Genomic DNA, 25,653 nt, shown 5'->3' on the forward strand with positions numbered 1-25,653 from the left:
TGCCATCGCAGAAGTGTACTAATATGGAAAGATGGTTGCTAAATGAAAAAAAAAAAGAGATTAAAATACAAAATAGATTATATTATTTCTGAGAAAGAAAAAAATAAAAAAAGAATATACCTAATTTGGGGAAAGTGAAGGAAGTCAAGGCATTTACCTTCTCCTGGGTGTGTGCCTCCTGCCAGAATCCCCAGCCACTGGCTCTTTTGAGAAATGATACTATGTAACATTATCATATATGCATGGATAAAAAGATGGAAATGCGCTAAAGCGATGATCACGGGGAATCCCAATTTTCTTTTCCATTCTTTCTTTTTTAAAAGATAGGAATGAAAGCTCAGCTCTTTCTGACAGACAAGCACAGGCACTCAGTTTGAGTGAAGAATCAAAACCTTCCGCATTGTCCACGCTACCCTGTTCCTTCTGGGGTCCTGATCTCATCTTTTACTCTGTCTCTTGCAGAACCTCTGCAGTGCTGGTTCCCCCAGCCTAACTTTCTCCTGTCTTTTTGATTCTCTCCAACCCTGGTCTGGGGCCCAGGCAGGCCCCTTCTGCTGTCCTCCTGCTTGAGTCTTCTGGCAGAGCAGGGACACAAGGAACTCAAGGATTTGTCTTGAAGCGGAGTGCAGCAGGTCTACTGTTTCCATTTGTCACGTTTGAGGTGGTATTGGTGGAGGCCGGTGGAAACTACAGGGAGGCTAACCCCCTCCCTCTAGAAATCTCTGCCTCCCCCCAAATTGGTATTGCCACAGTCCTGGTGCTTTATTTCTTTGTATATCTGAACATGAATCTGAGGGAATGGTCAGGAAGTCAGGAAGAATGCAGAGAAAATCAGTTGGGGTGAGTCAAGAACAGGACTCAGGGATCCCAATTTCTACTTGCTAGAACTCTGAGCAGCAGTGGCTGCGGGCACAGAGTCCTAGACAGGTCCCTTTGCCTCTCTGGGCTTCAGTTTCCCATTCAGTGAGATGATAAGTTTCCATAGGCTAAGCACTTCCTAATTGGTGGTATTCAACCCCCTGGTGATCTGCTACGACAACCAGGGATTCATGTTAAGGAGGATAAACAGCATCTATTTCAATTGTGGTTATAAACAACAAACCCCAACAAATAAAATTAATTATTCAGTTTCTCTGTATAAGTGAATAGTTGAGAGTCTCACTGCATTTCAAGCGAGAATGCAGGGTGAGAAACTGAGATTAGATGCCTCATAATTTAGATCCTGCAGTTACCGTGTCATTCCCTTGTAGCCATCGTGAACGTTTTGACCATTGTGTAGTATAAATTTGCTGTGATTCTTAGTTGTACATTGCTTAAGTTTTAGCCACATGGCAAATTGCATGGGAAATCTCCTCTTACCTCGTCATTTAGAAACAAAATATAAATACTATCAAAACAAAGCACTTGTTTTTAAAGAGCAAATTCAAAGAATTCCAAATATCGGGTCAATATAGCAATTTTAGTCTATTTTGATGCATAGTTAAATTCCGTCTACATTAAACTTTATAAGTTTTGGGACAAAATACCACACACTGAGATTTGGACTTATTTTCATACAAATCATGCCTCATCCCAGAGAACTAATTCAAAGTAAATTTAACTGCATGCACCTCAAGTTTATGGGGGAAAAACCCTTCTAATTTGTTTTCATACAAATGTTAAACCTGGGATTAACATGCATTTTAAATACCTTCAATATTATGCTGAACTTAAATAACACGTTTTGCTTAAAAAACTTAGTGATCATTTATCATGGAAAAACGCACTAATTTACACAAACTCCCAAAGTTCTTTTTGAGATTATATATCACTTGTGAAATACACGCGTCCAGAATGTTTGGGAAATTTGTCGGACGTTTCGATGAACAATGTCTCTCGTCCTTTCCGGCTGTGACTTTAGCAGAGTTCAGTTTTGGAGTTTGTGCCTGTACGCACGCACCTTGCGCAGCACCAGCCAGACGGTGCGCAGAGTCCTCCGAGCCTCCAGAGGGCACCAATGGTCTCGTTTCATTGCCGAGCATGCGCTGTAGTTCTGGTTTCTGGGGGCGTGGGACCCGAGCGCGCCTGCGCGGTGGCAGGGCGGAGGCGGGGCCTGGGCTGTCAGCCGGCCGAAGAGGAGGAAGGAGAAGGCAACGTGCGGTGTGAGGGGCGGGACGGGCGGCCTGTAGGGGGTCGGGCTGGGGGAGGCCGGGCCATGCGGGCGGGCCGGGGCACGGGGCTGCCGGGGCCCGTGGTGGTTGCCTCCACCGCGGTGCTGCTGCTGAGCTGCGTGGGGCCGGCGCGCGGCTCCGAGGACATCGTGGTGGGCTGCGGGGGCTTCGTCAAGTCGGACGTGGAGATCAACTACTCGCTCATCGAGGTGAGCGCCCGCCCCGCGGCCCGGCCCCGCGGTGTGACCCTGGGCCCCTCGCTCAGCCTCTTTGGGCCGCTTCGGCCTCGCCGGTGACACCAGGCGCTTTCCACGAGCCTCAGGTTCTAGAAGTCCTTTCCTCTTTAAAGACTGCTTTCTGCGGGCTCTTTACGCCCCCTGCCCAGTGGTTCTTATCGTGGGGTTAGCTACAGAGTCGGAGTGCCGGACCCTAGATTCTTCAAAACCCGAACTCCAGATTCCCAGGATCCAGATTCAAGATCCCCGCAACCCATACGCCAGATCCTCAAAGCCCAGTTTCCAAATTCCCTGGAACCCAGACCCCATTTCTTCAAAACTTAGACCTCACATACCCAAGAACTAGACCTCCTGAAACTCAGATCTCCCAAAACCTGGAGACCACAAATCTTATCTCCCAAACTCCACAACCTGGAACCCCGGGGGGATGGTTTTAAAGAGCATCGATTCCCATCCCATATATCCGGACCCAGTAGATTAGTATTGGCATCTCTGGGACTAGGAGCCTGTATTTTTTTTTTTAATTTTGGCGGTTGGCCGTTCAGGGGATATGAACCCTTGACCTTGGTGTTGGGAATCTGTATTTTTATCCCTCCCATTCCTCTGAAGATGGAGAGTTGTCAGCTGCCCTGCTTGCCTTACTGAGTTATTGGAATTGCACTAGAAATTTGTGAAATTTTTTCATTAAGTTGTAAAGCCCCATTAAGTGATTGTCAGCCCAGTGGAAGTATGACTCAGAAAGCTTCTGTGAAGAAGAAGGGGGATGGATGGGAGTAGAGGTAGGTCACCTGTTAGGGTAGATGGGAGGGGACCTGAGGTGGGGTAGGAGAAGGGCAGGGAAATGGAAGAGGCAAAGAACAGGTGTCTGTGAGGTGATTTGAGAGAAAACAAAGGAAGAAGCTGGGAGATGCCAAAGAGAAGGAACTGGGGAATAAGACCCTAAAGGCTGTCTGAAAACACCTCTGAGCTGCTCCAGTGCTGGCAGTGAAGGGTTGAACCATGGTGTTCTGCAAAGCTGAGGATTGGGGGAAGAGTAGGAAGTCAATTGCAATCCCACTAGTTCTTTGACCTGGTTTTGCTCCAAGTCCCAGTTCTTGTACCTGTAGGATGGTGTTGGGAGAGAAGCAGCAGAACTCAGCACTGTATATTTCCTAAAGAGAATTGCTTGTTATCTTCAAGGCCCCTCTGTCTGCTGCTACTCCACCCTTTTTAGACCTAAGAGGTTGGGCATTTAACAAATCTACCCCCTGGCAGCGGCAGGGCTCCTAGGATCTGCTGGGTACAAGTTGTTGGGTTGCCCATGCCACCTCTTGGGTTCTTTCTCAGTGTGTGGGCACAGGGCGTTTCAGCAGCTGCCTTGAAAGGCTTTTGCAATTTGCATTTTCCTAGGGCTCTGGGAGGAAGGGAAGGCCAGTTAGGGGCATGCCCACTCCCAGTACTAATAGTCACCTGGAGAGCAGAGAGCAGGTTTTGTGACCCATTATGAAGTGTGTTCCTTGAGCCCTAGGGCTGCCTGTCCATATGGTTTGAGACACTCATTCTTTCATAATTTCTGATTGTGAAATCAGACATTTCATATATGTAATCTTGATGTAGATTTATATTGCCGTCCTGTGTCCTTACCTATACTTTATGAAAGAATGTAAATAATCAAGGTATTTCACAATCATTTCTTGATTGTATTTTCTGTGTTCGAGTACAATTACCTTCACTCTTCTCCAGCCTTCTTCCCTTCTGGGAGTTTTTACATTATATTCATTCAGTAAACAACTATTTATTAAGCCACTGCATATCCTGAAGGCTTGTGCCAGGTGGGAATATAGTAGTACAGTGAACAGTAAAGACAAAAATCTCTACACTCATGGGATTGACATTCTATTCTTTAGTAGTAGCTTGCACTTTAAAAGAAAAATTATATTGGTTGCTAATACTTTAACAGTCAGGAGATTTCACGTTAACTGGATTCCTGATTTCTCTGGAAAACCAACTGATGTTTGGGCTGCAAAATTTGCTTTGGGTTGTGTAGTGATCTGAATCCCTTTAGATGAGTGTCTGCTGACATTGCTTCCCTAGCCCTTTTGGGCTGGTGAATTTCCAATTCCTGCTCTATATGCATGCATCTGAATTTCTTTATGGCCTGTAACAAATTCATTGAGTATTTTTTAAAATACCTAGAGTAAACAAGACACTGTCCCAAGTGCTATGAAGTGTAAGCCATGCATACTGCCCACAGACAGTTTACGGTCTTTGCATTATTTTGCTCTGTTCCTTTCCAAAGTGCGTATGTTGTGAGTTTGCTACTTTATATGTCTTCTTAATTGGTGAGATTTGACTCTATCATTTCTGTATCATGATCACAGAGCACTAAGATTTTAGAGGTAAGGCTCTTAGATGCCATCAGACCCAACTGCTTCCTTTTACAGATGTAGCAACTGAGGCTCAGAGTGGTTGAGCCATTCAGGTAAGTGTAGGAAATTCCCCTAGAACCCAGTCTATGCTCTGCAAATTGCACCGTATAGCCTTTTTTTCAGAGAGATATTAACTAGTGTAAGAATGCTGATCAGAATTCACTCTATCCTCCTGGCCTTTGTAGCTCTGGCTTCAATAATTACAGTCTTTCCCCTGTGCGGGTTTCTTAGCAACCAAGGAAGGGAAAGGAACAGAATGCTATGCTTGTGTAAGATAAGCAACTCCAGCAATGCCAATGATAAACAAAGGTGGCTGTGAGGCACCTGGGAATCTTCCACTTCTGTGGCCTTTCTCTCTATGGCATAGCTCCACCTTTGTCTCTAAGTCCGTTATAAGCTTCAGTTCCTCCTCCTGGGGTTGTAGAGAAAGCAGGTGTGCAGCACCCTGATTGATACACCACCCAATCTGTTGCCTGTAAGTGACTAACCCATCTGTATAATAATAATAAGTATAAACTCCTTGTAAACTGTTTGGAGTTGCCTGCTTTGTTCCTCAGTCTCAGGATACCTTCTCAGTTTGGTGGGTTAGCTCACACATGGACAAGTAGTAATACAAACTACTTTTTTTTTGAGTCTGTGCTGTGCCAGATGCTTAATATGCATTGATGTGAATCTGTATAACCACAATGAAGGGGAGTGGCTCTCTTTTTACGCAGGAAGAAACTGAACCTCAGGAGGTTAAATGACTTGCCCAAGGTTGCATAGTACGTGGAAGACCCAGATATTATTTGAGCATCTTATTGGGCTAACAGTTTATGTCTGGTAATGCTCAGGATGTAAGAGTTCTAAAGAATACTCAAGGGGAGGACATATATTAAATGTCTTTTTGATCTATTTTTGTTCTGAGAATGAAAGTGAAGAGAAAATTAAGTTTCTAGGTGAACATTCCTCCAGGTATATGGAATCATTTGAGGTTAATAATGCAGATTTCTAGCCCTTATCCCAGACCTTCTAGTTGAGAAAATGAGGTGGGGCTCAGAAATCTGCTTTTTAACAAGTACCTTACAGCGAAATTTGAAAATTTATTTTAGACCTAGAAACTTACATGAACAACATAGAGACAGCCACTAAGATAAACTGAAAGGTGTTGAAAAATAAGACTTTTGGGATAGGCTTTAGATGGTTTATAATCTGAAAAACATCTAATCACATTAGTTTGGAGCTACTTTGTGTTATTTTTCTCTCTTTCTAATGCTCAGCATTAATAGATGGCATATAGTAGGTCCTCAGCAAATGCATAGTGACTGAATGCATTCATGTGTCATGTATGTAGTTAATTCTCCAAGGTGATATTATGACTTTTGTTTTCTTTCTTTCCTTTTCAGATAAAGTTATACACCAAGCATGGGACTTTGAAATACCAGACAGACTGTGCCCCTAACAATGGTTACTTTATGATCCCCTTGTATGATAAGGTAAGAGGAGATGGCACTTTAGTCTTTCCCACTTGTCCCTTATGATGGGAAGTAGTTAGTGTGCCCCACAGGGCTGTGCTAACCAGGGGAACGGCCTTTCCCACACTAGCAGATGCTCAACTGTTTTGTAAATTATTACTACAATATGGCAATTCTAGCCGAATTCTGAGGGAGATAACTTATACACTGGTTTGATTGAATACTATGGTTCTCCATGTCTCCAGGGACATTTGGCAATGTCTAGAGACATCTTTGGTTGTTACAGCTGTGGAGGGTTTCTACAGCTAAATGCCCTACAATGCTGCACATAAAAGCCCAAATGTCAATAGTGCCAGGGTTGGGAAACCCTGACTTAATAGAACCCTTTACTTGCAAGCAGCTTAAGATATCATTAAAAAATAATTGTACAAGTAATATTTGAATTCACGAGCTTTGTGAAAACAAGTCAAAGTCTTTAGAAGTATGTGAAGTAAATTTCTACCCATTCCCTGCCACTTCCAGCTCCCTCTGTAGTGATAACCTCTGATAAAATGTTTGGTGTGCATCCTGACAAATTGCTTTCTCTCAGTTTGTATATTCAGGTATCCACAAATAGACATGCATGTGCATATTTGCAAACCCACATCAATACACGGACACATATATGTTTATCCACACACACCTCTACTTACACAATCTCATCCTCCCCACATTTCCACTTTTTGTTTGTTAATATAGATTCACAGGAAGCTGCCAAAATACATAGTTTTGATTTTGATTTTTTTTTTTTTTAAATACAAAGGTAATCAAATAATAGGAATTATTCTACAGTTTGATTTTTTTCCCCTTATGATACTGCTTTCATTACCATTGGGACATTTGATTTTTTTCCCTTGCATGCTTTCAACATCAGCATGTATAGATCTATTGCTACCTTTTAATGGCTGCATTGCATATTAGACTGAAACTCAAACTGTAGTTTATTTAACCACTTCTCTATTGATGGACATATAGGCTTTTACCGTTTTAAAAATTATTATTACAACACGGTGATAAGTATTCTTGAACTTAATCTTTATGCTCAGTGTACAGGATTGATTTCTAGAGGAAGGTCTTGAAATCTGTTTTTTTTTTTTAACTATTATTATCAATCTCTAGAAACCAGGGTTGATGAGTAAAATCTAGTTTTAAGAAATGACTTTAGTTCCTAAGGATATGTGCCAAACTTTGCAACCTTAGGCTTGTGAGGGATTCATAGGAGACTTGGTTAATAGTATGTTTGGTATCAAAAGACGAGTGGCCAGATTGGCTTCAAGGGTGGCATTTTCTGATTGTTCAGATGGAAACTTCTGGTGTTCAGCTCCAGCTTGCAGCATCTGAAGGGAATCAAGGAGCCATAGCTTACCACCATTTAGAAGAACCTTGCTTACTCTTAGAATTTTATTCCAGGTGCAAAAATTTTAGATTAAATGATAGCACTAAGTTAAACCAGAGTCATCCATTCTCATTCCTTTAAATTTCTTTTTTTAATTTTTTTATTTTAGGGGGATTTCATTTTGAAGATCGAGCCTCCTCTAGGGTGGAGTTTTGGTAAGTTAACTGAATAACCAGACATACTTTGTAAGGGATTAGATTATATGCTGAATATTAATTTAGATTGGCGTAGTGCATAGATTGTTAAAATGTTAAGGATTCATTTTTGTGTGGAGAAGGGCTTTTGTGTTTTGTTTTTTCCCTGTCACTTTAGAGTAGTTTGAATTTACCTTAGATCTGCATTAAGGCTTTCTGTCATCTTTTAAAAATAGGCATCTTTTCTTGTACCTCTTTTTGGAAACTCTGCCCTTGCACTTTAAGTCATTAAGTGGCAGTAAATAGTGTAGAAATGAAGAGTGGGGACTTTGTTTCTGTCCCAGGTTGGCTTTTTTAGTCCTCTCAGTTTTTTTTGTTTTGTTTTGTTTACTGAACTAATCATAATGTTTAAACATTATGAGATTTGACATAAAAATCTAGGTCTATGTCTCTTAAGAGATCAGATCTGGCAGCCTTGGGCCTCACCAACTATCAGATGACCTTGACCTTGGGCAAGTTACACCAGTCTGGCTCCCTGTGTCAGCTTCTGTGTTCACCCTCATTGTGAAGTCAGGATAGTTATAGTCTCTGCCTCCTGCAGGGTACTGGGAAGATAAATAGGCCAATGTTAAGTGTTCAGAACAGCTGGTACCCAATTAGCAAGCACTCAGTACTTAAAAATAGCCCTTCTGCACACATACAAACAAAAGCTCAAAACTTTTCTGACATACTGCCCTCTAGCATTGTTGGAGAGCTGGGAATGGGGTTGAGATCAGAGGAAAGGGTCCTCCTTGGTATGGCTGATATTTTTGAAGAGGAGAGATTCCTGTCTTTTCAGTAGAGTGGGTGTGGGTGACCCCAGTCCATAACATGGAGAGGGGAGTGAGGACCATAGTTCATGTCAGGCTTGTTTGTGCGTTAGACAAGTTAGTTCCTGACATCATGAGGGTTAAAGTGAAGCTCAGGCAGCTGATGGCTGATTTGGCTCTGTGAGAGAAGTTCTTTTTCAGTTCACAATCAGGGGTGCCTGGCAGGTACATTCCAGAAGTTGGCAGGATTTCAACTAATGGACGAAGCAGAGGTTACAAATTGGTGGCCTGTGAGAGTGTTTTCTTTGAGTCCCCTCCCCTCCTGCAGTGCTTTTTCTTTTGATAAGCTCTTTAATTGAATTATAACACACTTTCAGAAAAGTGCCCTGAGCACAATGTATTGCTTGATAAATTTTCCCAATTTTATTGACGTGGATGGTGACGAGCCCATCCACGTCACCAGTGGCCAGATAATGAGGTAGAACTTTACACACCCCAGAAGTACCCCATTCCAGACGTTCATTAGCTGCCCCACCCCACAGGTGACCACCACCCTCCTCTTCTAAAATTATGGATTCGTTTTTTTAGTTTTGAACTTGATATAAATGAAATCATTGCAGGGTACTTGTTTGTATCTGGTTTCTTTCTTTCAGTGTTGTCTGTGAGATTGATCTGTATTATGTGTAGCTCTAGTTCATTCTCTTTACTATACAGAATTCTGATGTGTGAATATAAAGTAATTTGCCCATTGTACTATTGATGGACATTTGGGTTGCTTCCCAATTTTGGCCACTAAGAATAGTGCTTCTGTGAACATTCTTGTACATATCTTTCAGTACATATGTATTTGCATTTTTGTCAGGTATATACCAGGAGTGAAATTGCTGGGTGGTAGAATTTATACATGCTCAGCATTAGTAGGTAATTCCACATCTCCAAAGTGGATGTACAAATTTATATTGTACCAGCAGTACAGCATTCTTGCTAATGCTTGATGTGGCCAGTCTTTTTCATTGTAGCCGTTCTGGTGGGGGTGTGGTAATATTTCACTGTGGTCTTGATTTCCATTTCTCTAATGGCCAGTGAGACTGAACACTTTTTCATATGATTGTGTTTATTTGCCATCTGGATAGCCTTTTTTGTGAGAAGCCCGTTCAAGTGTTTTGCCCATTTTTTATTGGAATCTTCCGCTTTGTGTAATTCTTCATTTTACCTGAAAATCTCATCTTTTTCCATTTTTTTTTTCCTGCTTTTTACTCCGTGTTCTTCCTAGTCTTTTAAAAACTCAACTTTAACTCCCTGTTGTGACAAACTCTTCAGTTTTTAAAAACATCAAATGAATTGCTACTATTGGAAAATCAGGAGATTGTGCATAAAATCCAGATTTGTGGATTTTTTCACCAAATTGTAACTTCTGTTTTGACCATTAGTTGAAGTCCTGCCATCTTCTGGAATGTACCTGCCAGGCACCTCTGACTGAATTGAAAAAGAACTTCTCTCACAGAGCCAAATTAGCCATCGGCTGCCTGAGCTTCACTTTACCCCTCATGATGTCAGGAACTAACTTGTCTAGATGTGGGTGACTTGAGTTTTTCTGAGCATTTGAAAGCTCTAGAAACACTTGGTCAAACGGCAGTAGTTGGCGGAAGTCATGTAGTGGCTGCCCCCTTTCAGTTTGCCCTAGTCTTCAGTTGGCCAGTTCTTATCCATGTGGTTCCTATGGCATCAGAGGTTATGGTCGAGGTTTAACATGGCTGAACTCATGTCCTTGGCCAGGGGTCAGATCTAGAGCCAGACTTTGGGGTCAAATAGGAGCTCTGTCACTTACAAGCTCCATGTCCTTGGGAAATCCTTTAACCTTTCTGTGCCTCAGTTTACGTCTCAGTAAATTGCACATATTACCACCTACCTCTTAAGATAATTGTGAGGATTAAATGCAGTCATCCCAGTGCCTGGTTTGCGGTGAGCATTCAGTTAATAAATTATTTGGTGCTCACTGAATTTTCAGTGGGACTCTGAGATGCAACTTGGCTGATAGACCATTTTTTAAACTATTTTATACTCTAAACACAGGTTCCCCTGGGGCAGGAAAGCAGGTGGCGAGGGGGATAGAGGTAGGAGGGAGACTTTTCTCTTCCTGCCTTTTTATACCTTTGGATTTTGAACCATGGGCGTGTATTAAATGTTCAAAAATAAATAAAATAAAAGCTTAGCAACAAAATGTGTTTTGCTTCAATTAAATTTGCCTTGTGTCTTATACCCTTGTTTCTCTACCCTCCCCATTTTGTTCCTCAGAGCCAACGAGTGTGGAGCTGTATGTGGATGGTGTCAATGACATCTGCACGAAGGGTGGGGACATCAACTTCGTGTTCACAGGGTTCTCTGTGAATGGAAAGGTTTGGCTTCAGAAGTTTGTTATTTTTCGCGTTTGCTCTGTTTATATGTACTAACTCTTCCCTTAACCTTTCAAAAAGCAGAACATTTTAACCTGGAGGCTTTGATCCCACAAGGGACCCACAGATGAACTTCAGAAGGACTGTGACCTCTATGAAATGGTGTACAGAATGTAGTGTATGTTTTTAGGGGTCAGATTTAGGTCTGCTCTCCAATGTATAGACTGTTAGTATAAGTGCCAGGAATGGCCTTTTATAGGGATGCAGAATTGGAAGAACATGTTCCTAGGACTTGCGGCACCTTGTTGTCACTGTGGGTGACCTGAGGTCAGCTTCTTCCAGAGATGATTTACATTTGTTTCTGCCATTCTCCCAGAAGTATTCTCAGTATTTAAATTCTCTGAGATTTTTTTTGTACTGCCTCGGTTGTGTGAATTTTGAGTGCTAACCTGTGTGTGAGTACCAGCTCCCAGTTCAGATTCTCAGAAGAGAGTTTTATTTTCTTCCCTCCATCCAGTGCCTGAGGTTGAGATGTGCAATTTTCCTTGCTGTCCTTCCTCAAGGCATGCTTATTTTTCTACTTGTATGTTGACAAAGAGGTTCTTCAGTCCCAGCTTTATGTGTGGGTTTTTTATTAGAGATGGAGGTCTTCGGTATTTTTCTTTGTGAAATAATGGTGCATCTTTAACTGATGGTGTCTTAGATTCAATGAAACAAAGTATTATTTTTCTGTTACTGTTCCTTCCCCTACCTCACTGCTGGGAAGGGTATTTGTGATTATATCATCTTTTCAAAGGGATCCTTGACCTAAGGAAGGTTCCAGGCTCCACCTGGGAGCATGAGCAGGACTGACAGTGCTTTGAGAGGAGAGGGCTTTGCTGCTGGGTGGTCCTAACCTTCTTCTCCATGGCAGGTCCTCAGCAAAGGGCAGCTCCTGGGTCCCGCAGGAGTTCAGGTGTCTCTGAGAAACACAGGGACTGAAGCGAAGATCCAGTCCACAGTTACACAGCCTGGTGGAAAGTGAGTGGTGTCCTGTCGCCCGGCCTTGCGTTAGAGCCAGGCTGTCATGGGGGTAGGGAGGCCTTTGGATTTAGGGATACCTGGGTTCTGATCCTGACTTGGCCTCTTAACTTTGGGCAAGTTCATGCCCCTCAGAGCCTCAACTTCCTCATGTAGAAAATGGAAGTCATTTGACCCATTGTACCTAGTATTGATGCTTGGCACTTAGTAGGGCTTCATTTAATGGTTGGGGCTGACTCTGGAGCCCAACAGCCTGGGTTTGAATCCTGGCTCCCCCATTTGCTAGCTGTTTTACCTGGAGCAAGCTGCCTAACCCCTCTGTGCCTCAGTTTCCTCATTTGTAAATGAAGATAATTGTGAAACCCACCTCCTAAGTTTACTGGGAAGATTAAATTAATATTATTGTTTCAAACTGCTTGGCATGGAGTATATATTTAATAAACTAATAAAATAATATATTAAATAAATAAATTCAATATAAGTTAGTTCAGTTAGATTTACAAAAATCATTTTATCACTATTACATCAAAATCATTTTATAGTTGGAACTGATGATTATTAATTAACCTTGCTGAGTCAAATTTAAAGCATTTATTTAATGGACTTATATAGTTGAGTTATAAATGTTAACTGATGTGCCAACATTAATACTGGACTAGTTCAAACTGATAATTTTGAAAGCATTCAAATCATTACTAACTACTTCAATATACAAAACTAACTAAATTGCAAATTAAAAGTTTGTAAGCAGTCTGTCAGTGAGTCATCCAATTTTAAAATTATTATTGTTGAAATTATTTTTCAGTTTTGAAGCAGCATTTATTTCTACTTGATTCCCTCTCCAACCCTGGTCTGTAGAAGGAATATGGAGCTGTAGTTTTTTTCTAGGCTGGTTGTTTGTTGTTGACCTTTATGGAAAAAGCGACTTGAACTTTCTGAATCCCTTTATCCCACACTAACTAAAACAGTGCACTGGGATACTATGAAAATGAAGTAGAGGCTAAATCTAAGGCCAAAATCCAATGGCAATTTCAATTTTATTGTAGCAAAGTGATCTCCAAGCCCTATCCAGTTATTACAGGCAATATTTGATATCATAAAATACTGCAACAGAAGAAGAAATTGTATGCTTTTTATGGTTCACTTCACTAGAATTAGCCCTGTATTTGTCAGGAGCCTTGCAAATTTAGAGTTAAACATGTCAGAATCCTGGTGGTAGCATTTCTAGCCTCAGATCAACTCACTCTGGTCTTAGTTTGCCTATACAGCCATCCCTTGGTATCCACGGGATATTGGTTCCAGAACCCTCTGCTGATACCAAAATCCTCAGTGCTGAAATCCATGATGTAAAATGGTGTAATATTTGCATATAACCTACAACACATCCTCCTGCATACTTTAAATCACCTCTAGGTGTAATTAGAATACCTAATACAATGTAAGTGCTATGTAAATAGTTGTCATACTTTATTTTGAAATTTGTATTAATTTTTTTGTTGTATTGTTATTTTTTATTTTTTAAAAAATATTTTCAATCTGTGGTTATTTGAATCCGCAGATGCGGAACCACAGGTGCAGAGGGCTGACTCTACCTACTAGAATAATCTTCATCGGCTACTGGTTTCATCACAATTGCTTTGTGCAAGAGCCCAGAATGGCTTATATATGTTTCTAATAACAGATCTGAACTCTTTTGCATAGAATCCAAAGCTTGTCATCGTTTGCCCACCCATATTATTAGCATCATCTTGTGTTAGCATCTGTGTTAGCCTGTGGATTTGCTCTCTGTTCTTTACACATGACTCCTTCCTTCACTCTTCCTTTGGACTCTTCTCTCCCTTTCTCCTTGCCTTTTCATGCCTATCACCTTTGTCAAACTCAATTGAATGTTCTATGACTGATCCCTGATGAACTATAATGACTGGTTTTATGCCAGAAATCCTTGAGATTTAGGGAAACAAAACCTCCTTCCTGTCAGCACATGGAACACCCCTCCTTGCGCACAGTAACTGCTCAGTATGTGCCCTTTGGTGTGGATTTGTGCAGTGAAGGATTGGATTTTGTTCATGCTCATTTAACAAGCTAATTGCAAATTTGTGATAATTCAAACATTATTTTCTTGTGCTACCAATATTAGTCATAAAATTAAAAATACTCAGGTTGTTTGGAGAAAGTGAAGTATTATTTTGTATTTCTTAGGTTTGCATTTTTTAAAGTTCTTCCTGGAGATTATGAAATCCTTGCAACTCATCCTACCTGGGCATTGAAAGAGGTGAGCGTTTTAGCTACGTCTATAGCCATGCCAATGATGTGCAAGTTTGGGCGCAAATGTAGGATATGAGTCCTAATTTACAACGTAGCATATGAAATAAATTTATGGCTTTTCCAGAAGTAGAGGAGGAAATAGTGGTGCTGCTGATGAGTTTGTTGGTATTTGCAATGTAAAACTCTTAGCTATAGCAGATGTTGCTTGTGTTGGTTTCAGTTTTAGGTGTCAGTGTTGTCTTCCTGCTGTGAAATAGGTCTGTTATTAACTGTAGCTATTTTAAGCTAAATCAACACCAGAAGGACCTGATGAGATTTATTTGTTGTTCTTTTTCAGTCTGAAACAGTAATCTATAAATATACTAAACTGTTCTAGAAACTGTTGTACATGTGCCCAAGGCAAATGTATAAGAATGTTTATTGCAGCTTTGTTTGTAATAGCAAAATATTATAAACAACCTAAGTGCCCATTAAGAGAAGAATGGATTGCGGTTTCATCACACAATAGAATTCTGTACGTCAGCAGTAACGAGTGTTCCAGAGCTGCATATATCTATATAACTACAAAACTGAAGGAAATATGATTAAAAACATTCATAATAATACCATTTATGGCTACAGTCTTGTGTAGAAAAGTTATAAAGACATGGATGGGATTGGCAAACACCATGTTCTCGATGATACTGACATCTACAGAAGGCAGAAGGAGGGGAGAGGGGATTTGGGGTATACTAAGATTTTGAATTGTAGCTCTCCTCTTTTATTTCTTTATCTGGTTAGAGGGTATATAGGCATTCTTTAGAGTATTTTATTTTTATTTTTGACTAAAAATAGTTTGTAATAAAAGAGCAAGAAAGGTTCTATAATAGCTCATGAAAAAAACAAATTGAAATAAGACTTAAAGGACATTCTGACCTGTTAGCTTCTGTGTTTGCTTTGAGGCTGTGTCTCATTCTTGCTAAAGAAGCTTCAGAATTAGTATTTCAGTTTTTATTCTGTAGGTTTTATGCATTTATAATTGATGGTAGTTTCACACCTAGATGTATCTTTTTACTGTTACAACTTTTGGTTTTCAGGGTTTTTCTCTTCTGGAGCAACATTTAAAAATGTTTTATTTAAAACTCAAGAGCTTACACAATTTAAATAGAATACATTTTAAGGTTTATATTATATATTAATTGTGTGCATAAAGGAATTTGAGTTTATTAATAGAAAATTGTGATTTTAAAGTAAAGCATGCTGTTAGAAGTCAGGATAATGTTTACCCTTTGGGAAGTTAGTGGCTGAAAGCAAGGATGGGGTAGACTTCTGGGGTGCTGATATTGTTCTGTTTCTGGGTGTTGGTCACCCAGCACTGTGTTCAGTTTGTGAAAATCACTGCACTGTAAACTTAGATACGTGTATTTTTCTCTATGTAAATTGTACCTTAAGAAAAAGTTTAAAAATATATGCATATATCACTGTGGGGAAAAGGTAAAATGTGCTCATTTAAAAAATTGGAACATATAGAGGCATATAAAGGAGTGGGAACAAAGTTAGAAACTTTGGGAGGTGGAAAAGTGTAAAAGAAGTAAAATATCACCATATAGGCAAAATTGTTATTTACATTTTGATACATTTCATTTTAGGCATTCACAAATAGTTGTGATTTTATTATATATGCAATTTTATGTATTACTTTTCCCAGTTAGTAGTTTAGCTTAAACACATCCTCATGTTATTGGACATTTTGCGAGAGTTTATATTTTTGGAAGTTAAAATCTTTTTCTGTTGTAGGCGAGCACCACAGTGCGTGTAACCAACTCCAATGCCAATGCAGCTGGTCCCCTCATAGTTGCTGGCTATAATGTGTCTGGCTCTGTCCGAAGTGATGGGGAGCCCATGAAAGGGGTGAAGTTTCTTCTCTTTTCTTCTTTAGTAACCAAAGAGGTAAGCGTAGAAAAGTGAAGAGCGAAAAAGATTGTGGGGGGTGGTATTGGAGGGTGGGGGATTATATACTGGAATATACTATTTAAAATGCAGGTTCAGGTTGATTAATAAATAGTCTCAACATTTAAGAACATTGGTCATCTGTATTGACTTGCAAGACATTAAATGTCTACTCTAGGAGTTAGTGGCATTCTGTGGAAAGTGCACAGGCTTCGAAATCAAACAGGTTGGGTTCAAGCAAATGTCTCTTACTAGCCGTGTGCTCTTGGGCTGGTCACTTTGCCTTCCTGAGCCTCTGTTTCCTTATGTGGAGACTGGTGACCCATTGTAGGGAAGGACCTATTGTAGTCATGTCATTTTTTCCAAGAAGACTGCTGATTTTTGACTTTTCAACTTGAATGTAAAGATTTTTATTCCTTTTATCTGTACTAAAATGTCCTAGATTTTATACATAGAGAGATAGATACATACATATATAAAACTTGTAAGAGTTTTCCTCTGGTGTGGCTATTTGATGGTAATCAGAACATATAAGTGGAAAAGGAAATCTTTTTTTTTTCCCCTGGCCTAGGATGTCCTGGGCTGCAATGTTTCACCAGTACCTGGGTTCCAGCCCCAAGATGAGAGCCTGGTGTATTTGTGCTACACGGTCTCCAAAGAGGACGGCTCATTCTCCTTCTACTCCTTGCCTAGTGGGGGCTACACTGTGGTAAGTGAAGCAGACTTCTGTTCTGTTTACATTTGGGACTCTCATGCCATTTGCATGTTAAAGGAACAATGGTTGGCCTGCAGTTCTGTGGGCACCCTGTTTAGCAGTTACTCAAGATGAGATTCTGACCTCTCAGTCATAACTGCAAGAAGTCCAGGGCTTCCTCTTTTAAAATCAACAACAGTTATGATTAATGTTTCTCTTGGCCTGTCTGGAACCCTTTGTCATTTGTGGGCTGCTAGATTGATTATTAATGCTGATGGTTGAATCATGTTATTGGTTCTTAGTACTTAGCAGACTCTTCCTTCCAGATTCCATTCTATAGAGGGGAGAGAATTACTTTTGATGTTGCACCTTCCAGACTCGACTTTACGGTGAAACACGACAGCCTGAAAATTGAGGTAAGACCTCCCTGTCCTCTGGCAGGTTAGGTGTTTGAGTTCCCAATGTCTGGGCACAGCTGTTGCAAACATGTTTTTAAAAAAATCACTATTTTATCCAGAAGGGCTGTTGGAAAAAATGGAATCTTGTACTGTATTCCAGTTCAGCCTAGGATCCACTAGATACCTCACCTCTCTTACACAATCTCTCATCTTAGAAAACTGGAATCCTAGTTAGATCTTTTTTCATTGGAATATATTTGAATGCAATGACATACATTTCAGGAACTATTCCAGGGCTGGAGATACAGACTGAAAGAGGCAAAAATTTCTGTCCCTGTGGATCTCACGTTCTCATGATGGAAAGAAACAATACATGTACAGATAAGTTAGAAAGTATATTAGAAGGTGATAAATGTTCTCTAGAAAAATAAAGCAAGAAAGGAGATCACACAGTTTCAGGGTCGAGACAGGGGTTGCCATCTTAAATAGGGTGTTCTTGGGAAGTCCTCACTGTGAAGGTGACATTTGAGCAGCGACCTGAAGGGAAGAATGAGTGAACTGTACTGTGAGAAGAGTGTTTAAGACAAAAAGAAGAGCAAGTGCAAAGGTCCTGAAGCAGGAGTATGCCTGGAGGGTTTGGACACCCCGGGAGGCCAGGGTGGTTGGAGTGGAGGGAAAGAGGAAGGAAGGAAGGAGGAGGGGGAGAGGGTCAGAGAGATGGTTGGATTGTGCAGGGCCTGGTGGGCCACTTTGCCTATTAGTATGGGTGAGAATTGGTACCACTGGAAGGTTCTGAGAAGAAGAGCGGTGTGATCCCTCTGGCTGACATGTTGAGAAGTTTGCAGGGGGTAGGATGGGAGTTGGGGACCATTTGGAGGCTGTGGCAATAAACTAGGTGAGAACTGATGGAGCTTGAACCATGGTGATAGGAATGTATGGTGTGATGGGGGTGGCCTGATTTAGACCCTAAAATAGATGGCAAATGTATTTTTCATTACATTTATGTCTTCTTTAATTACAGTAGTAGAACATGGTTACTGTCGAAAATTTGCTAGATAGTGCACATCCCAAAAGAAAATAAGTCTTTCCTAAATGGACCACCCAGTGTTAGAGTTATTGAAAAAATTATATTTTAATCGTTTTTTTTTTAATGTTACATCTGAAAGTACTGTGTTAAAATAGCTTACACTGGTAGGAGCTAGCTTTTAGGTCACAGGCCCAGTGGGGTGCTGACTCTGGTTTTTAAGATTCAGTAAAGCATTTAACTGTCCTGCTGTGCACTGCAGGGGGGAACGGATGGGTGAGAAGAAGGGGTCTTTACTTGCATCAGAGGGGCTTGCAGAGGAGGAGGGGGGCAGGAGTGGAGAAAGACATTCCCAGATCACAGCCAAATACATATTTTTAAACAGAGATAAATGGAATTTCAGGGAGTGAGGGCCTGTGAGTTCCATGAGGTCAGGAACCATTCGTGTCTTATTTTTTACTGTTTTCCTAATGTGATTTAGTGCCTGGCACATAGTAGGTGCCCAGTAAAAATATTTGTTGAGTGCATATATGAGTACAAATTAATAAGTGGGTGAATGGATTAGATGAACCATATCTTTTTGGAAGGATCAAGAAGGGCTACCTGAATAGAAAGGAAGCCTTGTTATCTTTTTAAAGCTCTGTCTCAACTGCTGTTGCATGTATGCATGTATGCATACATGCATTCGTTCATTCGGAGTCATTTATTGAGTGCCTACTCTGTACCAGCTGACTAAGGAAAGGTCCCTGTCTTCATGGAGTTTATATTCTAGTGAGAGGGAAACAAACTAAGAAATCAAAGGACATTTCAGATATAGGCAAGTTTGATGAAGATGGTAAAATAGGTTCATGTGATAGACAATGAGCGGTTGGGGTGGGGACAGGGGCTACTGAGATAGGGTCATCAGGGAGTCAGGGAAAGCTCTCTGGAGGTGGTGACAGTTTGAGCTGAGACCTGAATCTCAAGTATGAGTGAAGAGAAGGAGTGGCCTCTTCCCGGACCTTCTCCAGAGTGGGAGTGACTTGTGTGAAAGCCCCATGTGAGGAACATATGTGGTGTCCCCATGTGGTGAACTTGAACCACAGATCAGCAGCTACAGAGAAAGTGCAGGTGTGATGCTCACACGTGGTTAGTGTAGGACCACATGGTGAGTGCAGCAGTGGAGGCTGAATGAGGTGGTCTAGGTGGGGTTCATAAGGACCTGAATTCAGGCTGTGGCAGGCAAGACAGAGGAGAGAGCACTTGACCTTGCAGAGGTGGAATCCACAGGACAGCTTGATGCTGGAGGGTGCGGGGAGGGGTGTCTGGGGTGATGCTGGGGTTTGCCTTTGGGACACAGGAGGAAGGCATGATTCTCCAAAATGGGGGCATTTAAAGGGGGGCAAGGGTGGGGAAGCTTTCACTAGTCTGAGTTGGTGACCCTTAACTTGGTTTAGTTAAATCTGTAGATCATTTTTATTCAGCTATTTGATAAGCATTGATGTGTTGGGAATACACAGAGAAGACAGACGCCAGGAGTGGGGTGGGGGTAATGGGGAGTTGAGGGGGAGGTAAGAGGGAGCCTCGTGGTACGTGGTGGCGTGAGCAGTGCCAGCTGGCTTTTGTGGTCAAGCACATGAGCATCTTTTTCCTGTTCTTTGTTTTCTAGCCTGTGTTCCATGTCATGGGATTCTCCGTCACTGGGAGGGTCTTGAATGGACCTGAAGGAGAAGGTGTCCCTGAGGCAGTTGTCACTCTGAACAACCAGATCAAAGGTGGGCAGACACACTGGCCTCAGGGACTGTTTGCCAGTGCTATTTTTGGGTCACAGAGAAATGGAAAGGAACAAAATCTTAATGACTATTTGAAAAGGTGCCAGCTTTTTATCTTGAGTGTTGTGAGTGTGTATACACGGATACCCAGTTGTTTTTGGCTCACCTTTTGTTTGCATGTTTTGTTTAACAGTCAAAACAAAAGCTGACGGCTCGTTCCGCCTGGAGAACATAACAACAGGGACATACACCATCCATGCTCAGAAAGAGCACCTCTACTTTGAAACAGTCACGATCAAAATTGCACCTAACACCCCTCAGCTGGCTGACATTATTGCAACAGGGTAAGCTGATCATGTGTGGATTTGTAAGTGCCAGTGCTTGTTTAGGTTGGCAGCCAGGGGAGAACAAAATTACCTTCCATCTGACTATGTGTTTCTGCTAGGGATCCATATCCATTCAGTCTTATTGAGAAGTTCAGGCTGGCTTCTTTAGAAAGATTAGTGCTAAGGCTTACAAACTGAGGGTACTTCCATGTTGGATGCTTAAAAAAAGTTCTCTTGCTTCAGAATTACAATGGTTTTGTTAAATTAGATCTTTTGTTAAATTAGATCTTTCAAATCTGGCTTCACATCTTTGGGGCCTATCTTTGCTTAATCCTTGAGGACTTTGGAAGATGGTTTCACTGGGGCATGAAGTGCTGGGCAGGTGAAGGAAAAGGACAAGGCTGGAGGGGCTGGAGGGGCTGGAGGGGCTGGAGGGGCAGATCTCAGAGGCCTCTTCATATCCCACTGGAAAACGGGGCTCCATCCTTCAGGGACTAAGGGGCCATGAACGGTTTTGAGCATGAGCTAACATTTGATTTTTGTTTTCAGTAGGGCATTGTAGGTTTATGGAAGAGTATGGTTTTGAAGGGGACAAGACTAGGGTGCAGGAGACTGAATACAGAGTTGACAAAGCCTTGCCTGGTAGGGAAGTCAGGGACAGATTGGGAAAATATTAGGGGCTCATTTTTGGCTCTATATGTGAGATGGCTATGGGTGCCAGCGGTGGTGGACAGAAAAGAAGAGGAGCCAGTTAGGTGATGAGGGTTCATTGTTGTCCATGTGGCTCTGTAGGACCACTAGGTGGAGCTCTCCAGTAGATGCTTGCAGAGATTGTAAATCCTGGAAATTCGGCCAAAGGTGGCAGCAAGAACTTCGAATATGTAAGAGCAGGTAGAATCAGAAGAACAGTAGACTGAAAGTGGAAAGCCAGCGTCTGTTTAAGGGGTGGCCCAGGGTGGTCATAGGTGCTAAGAAAGCAAGTTTTAGATTTGATGTAGTGCTCGACAGGGAGGTCCAGGGAGCTAAGTCCTGGAAAACATAGTTGTCTCCTTTGTCATTGAGGAGGCCACGGTGACCATTTTCTGTAGATAGGTGGGGGTCACAGTCAGGGGTTTAGGGGTGAATGGAACATGAGGAAGCAAATCAGCCTCAGAAAATAATTCTTAGATTCAAGCCCTCTGTCCCTGCTGTAAACACTTGTGAGCCACTACTCTGGGCAAGGCACTGGGTGTATAACAGTGAACCAGACTCATGTTCCAAAGACAGGTCTTCCATCCTCCTGGGGAGGCAGACTTAAGACAAATGCATTTATGGTTTATAAATTATGGTAAATGTTGTGCAGGGAAGAGACCAGGGTGCTCTAAGAAGACCTAATTTAGATTGGGGGTTCTGGAAGGCTCCCTGGTTGTACTAAAAGTTAGCTAAGTAAAAAACTTCCCAAGTTGGGGGCAGCAGCATGACCACAGGCCTGGAGGAGACAGAAGGAACTGACAGCCAGCCAGTGTGGCTGGAGGCAGTTGGTGAGGTCAGAGCCCCAGAGCCTTGCAGCCATGCTGTAGGGATGGGCTTTGTGCCCTAAATGCAGTGGAAGACTGGTAAGGGTTGTCAGTAAGTAAGTGATATGGATCAGGGTGTTTTAAAAAGGTTTTTTTAAAAAAATTTTCTGCCTCCTGTGTGGAGAATGAATTGGAGGGAAGCCAGAGTATAAGCAGAGGGACGAGATAGGAGGCTGTGGCAGCTGTCTGGAGGAGATATAGGATGGTGACCAGGACCAGGGTGCTGGTAGGGGTGGGAGCGCTTCATAGATGGATTGGATTGGTCATGGAGAGAGAGTCAACAGGCCTGTGCTGCTGGAGCCTCGTGTTTCTTATTTGAGCAACTGGGTAGACGAAGGAGGTGCTATTTACAGAGATGGGAAAAAAAATTTTTATTTATTTTAAAGTAGAGTATTTGGGTCAAAGAAGGAAAAGTAGCGTTTGTTGAGCATCTTTGGGCAACCTCATTATTTTTCTTTTAGGCCAACATAGCACATTCGCCTTTTTAATACACTGGTATTTCTTACTTTCTCTTACTTTTTTCTTTTTTAAAATTGTTTCCCAATCTATTTTATGCAAGAATCCTTTTTATTTTTTTGGCGGCTGGCCAGTACAGGGATCAAACCCTGGACCTGGGTGTGTATCAGAACCACACTCTAACCAATTGAGCTAACTGACCAGCCCCCTATTTCGCAATTTATTTTTAAAAACAAACTCTGACTTCTGTCCAAATGACTATGAGAATATAGTTATCTCAATATAAACCAAGGTTACCAGTTTCTATCCATAAGTATGTTAAACCTTGTTGAAAGAATTTATTGACACAAATCAATTTTTAAAGGCTTCAATATAACAGAATCCTCTCCTACTAGCTTTTATGTTTATATTTATAAATGATATATATTTGAGGTTTGGGGAAACAGGGCAGTTTTTAATTGAGAATATGAGCTAAGACAGATCTTACAGTTAAAATTTACAACTTAGGGAGGCAAAGAGCTTCAGCTGGGAGCAGATAAGCTAACGTGTCCCCTGACATGTGCACAATGAAGAGAATATGAAAGGTCCTTAGGAATAATTCCATCAGTATTCCCTTCTTATCCTTTTATTCTGAAAGTGCATAGTAGAGGAATGTGAAAACCAAAATGTGTACCTTTTAATGTAGATCAGGAGTTGGAAAACTTTTTCTGTGAAGGGCTGGCGAAGAAATATTTTAGTTTTCATGGGCCATACAGTCTCTATGACAAAATCTGCCATAGATAATTTGCAAATGAATGGACTTGGCTGTGTTCCAGTAAAACCTCATTTATTAACGTTGAAATTTGCATTTCATATAATTTTTACATGTCACAAAATATTATCCTTCTTTTGACTTTTTTCTCTTGTAACTACTTAAGAACCATTCTTGGCTTGTGGTCCATACAGAAACAGGTGGCGAGTCTGATGTAGCCTGTGGGCAGTAGTTTGTTGATCCCTGTTATGGATAGTGAGCTCATACGGCTGGGGTGGTGACTACAAAGAAATGACTGTGCTTTTAATTATTCCTAGATTTCACATACACACTCTTCCACTATTTTGTTATTCTTTCCACTTTTTTTTTATTTGAGGCAGAGTGATTGTTCCAACATTTAGTATACCCCATAATTGTCAGAATCCAACATTCTTTATTATCTTTCTGTCAAAAGTAATAACTGATTTTTACCTAAAATGATTCTTTAAGATTAGAAAATATAACCTTTAGTCAGCTGAAGAAGCAGTTGTGGCTTCCAGCTGTGATATGTTATTATACTTGAACACATCAACTGACTAAAAGATGGAGACCATCACTCTGAAGATGGTGGTTTTTGTGGATGTGCCTTTGATGTGTTTCTCTAGGGATGCTTTGTGGCACCTTACACACTGCTCATTTAGAATCTCAAATCTGAGTCATTACCTTAATAGGGCATTTCAATTATGAGTTGCTTTTGTGACTCGTAGCTCCTAGGGAGTTCAATTTTAGCTTTGCATTTTTAACTTAATTACCTTTTCTGTTCAGATCTCTGTTTGCTTTTATCCATGCATTATATATAATCACAAGCAAGGACTATGTCTTTGATAACCCTGCCTTGTTTTATAGCCTGGTTAATGCCACAGTTTTTTAGGCAGCTTACAGTTCTTGAATTTATTGGCTAGTCCACCTTCTCAGTCTGAGGCTGCTCCACTATCAATGATCCAATTACCTGAAACATTTTTATTATCTGCAGATTTTCTGAAAATTGCTTCTGCAGTGGGGGATTGCCACATGTCACCCAGAACACCCAAGCAGCCCCACCATGACCCCCCTTCCTTCTGAAGGTTGCTTTTTAGAATGACTGCATTCTGCCCCTTCATTAAGATTAAACTAGTCCAGGAACAAGGGCTGGAAGAGGGATGTGTCTTTTTGGTTGATAAGATCCTTTCCTGTTATAATTGAGTTCTCATGCTGGAATGAATGGTCTTCTTTTTGCAGGTTCAGTGTCTGTGGTCAGATATCAATCATTCGCTTCCCTGACACCATCAAGCAGATGAGTAAATACAAAGTTGTCCTGTCGTCTCAAGACAAGGACAAGTCTTTGGTCACCGTGGAGACAGATGCTCATGGATCATTTTGTTTTAAAGCAAAACCAGGGACCTACAAAGTCCAGGTATGATGAGTTTCTTAAAATTTAAAATATTTGAGAAAAAGCAGTGATTTTTTTAAAAAAAGGGTTGTTATTGGCTAAAATGGAGTTAGAGAAGGAGTATTTCAGTTCCTAACTTCTTATATTTAAGTCTTTACATTCCTGCATGTCACAGTCAGTAGAGCAGACAGACATCCAGCTCAAAAATAATGCAATAGGTCTCTCTCTTGGTGTTTATTAGGGGTTACTGTCAGACTGCCAATCACACCTCCACCTTCTCAGGCTTCTGGCTCCTTTTGGCTATCCACGAGTCCAAAAGGAGATCAAAACGAACTCTTTATTAATGACTTCCACAATGCATGATTTCTGGGAGCTTCCCGTTTCCTGCCTTGTCCTGAATCCAAGACAGCTGGGCAGGCACCATGGCATCTATCCATCCAGGCAGGCAGAGACATCAGGAGACTCTGGCCTGTGGTCTCACCACAGAGGTGAAAAGGCTTGAGCACAGTGGGCCACGTGAGCAAGAGATAAGAGAGAACCAGAGGTCAGCCCAGTGTGCCTTTCAGTGCAGAGGTCTTGCCCACGGGTGTCTGTGGATCACAGGCTCTCGTCCATCAAATCAGAGGCTGCAAGAGCAAGTAGGGGAAGGAAAGAGGGCCGGAAGGGTCCCTTTAAGCCTGTGCTGTCCTCCAGGGCAGAGTGGGAGCCCTCCCTCTGTGGGGAGATAGGGTAATAGACCAGCACTCACTCTGCTTCCGCCGAACAGTGTTCTGTGAGTGTTGACAGCTGCTTTTACTGGGCAACAACCAGCTTCTTGCAAAAGGGGCCACACTGACCAGCCCTTGGAAGCCCTTTTGGAAGCATGATGAAGGACTTTCCAAGGAAGGGCAATGCCGTAATGTAATCTTTACTAGGGATAAAGTAGATGACCACTGTCCCCTTCCCTTGTCCCTCTTAGCCTGGGAAAGGCACACAGAAGAAAAGGAATAAAATGATGTGATTCCCCCAAAAAGTTGTCCATGTAGTGTCGACAAGTTCATAGCTCATGTTATGACT

General features: G+C 41.6%; 1 protein-coding gene across 2 annotated transcripts in view; it reads left to right on the plus strand.

Moving 5' to 3' along the window:
* The first annotated feature begins 2,179 nt into the window (after nt 1-2,179).
* NOMO2 (NODAL modulator 2) overlaps nt 2,180-25,653 on the plus strand; it is a 55,968-nt gene continuing 32,494 nt past the window's right edge. For both annotated transcript variants that reach the window (XM_063099349.1, XM_063099350.1), the window contains exons 1-12: nt 2,180-2,359; nt 6,180-6,269; nt 7,793-7,838; nt 10,922-11,022; nt 11,933-12,039; nt 14,239-14,311; nt 16,081-16,233; nt 16,805-16,942; nt 17,254-17,343; nt 19,998-20,103; nt 20,294-20,444; nt 24,447-24,621. In XM_063099349.1, coding sequence (XP_062955419.1) covers nt 2,195-2,359; nt 6,180-6,269; nt 7,793-7,838; nt 10,922-11,022; nt 11,933-12,039; nt 14,239-14,311; nt 16,081-16,233; nt 16,805-16,942; nt 17,254-17,343; nt 19,998-20,103; nt 20,294-20,444; nt 24,447-24,621 — 1,395 coding nt within the window. In that variant the 5' untranslated portion in view covers nt 2,180-2,194. The remainder of the gene's footprint in view (nt 2,360-6,179; nt 6,270-7,792; nt 7,839-10,921; nt 11,023-11,932; nt 12,040-14,238; nt 14,312-16,080; nt 16,234-16,804; nt 16,943-17,253; nt 17,344-19,997; nt 20,104-20,293; nt 20,445-24,446; nt 24,622-25,653) is intronic.

The sequence above is a fragment of the Cynocephalus volans genome, chromosome 6 (assembly GCF_027409185.1).
Source record: "Cynocephalus volans isolate mCynVol1 chromosome 6, mCynVol1.pri, whole genome shotgun sequence".
In the NCBI taxonomy this organism is placed as follows: domain Eukaryota; kingdom Metazoa; phylum Chordata; class Mammalia; order Dermoptera; family Cynocephalidae; genus Cynocephalus; species Cynocephalus volans.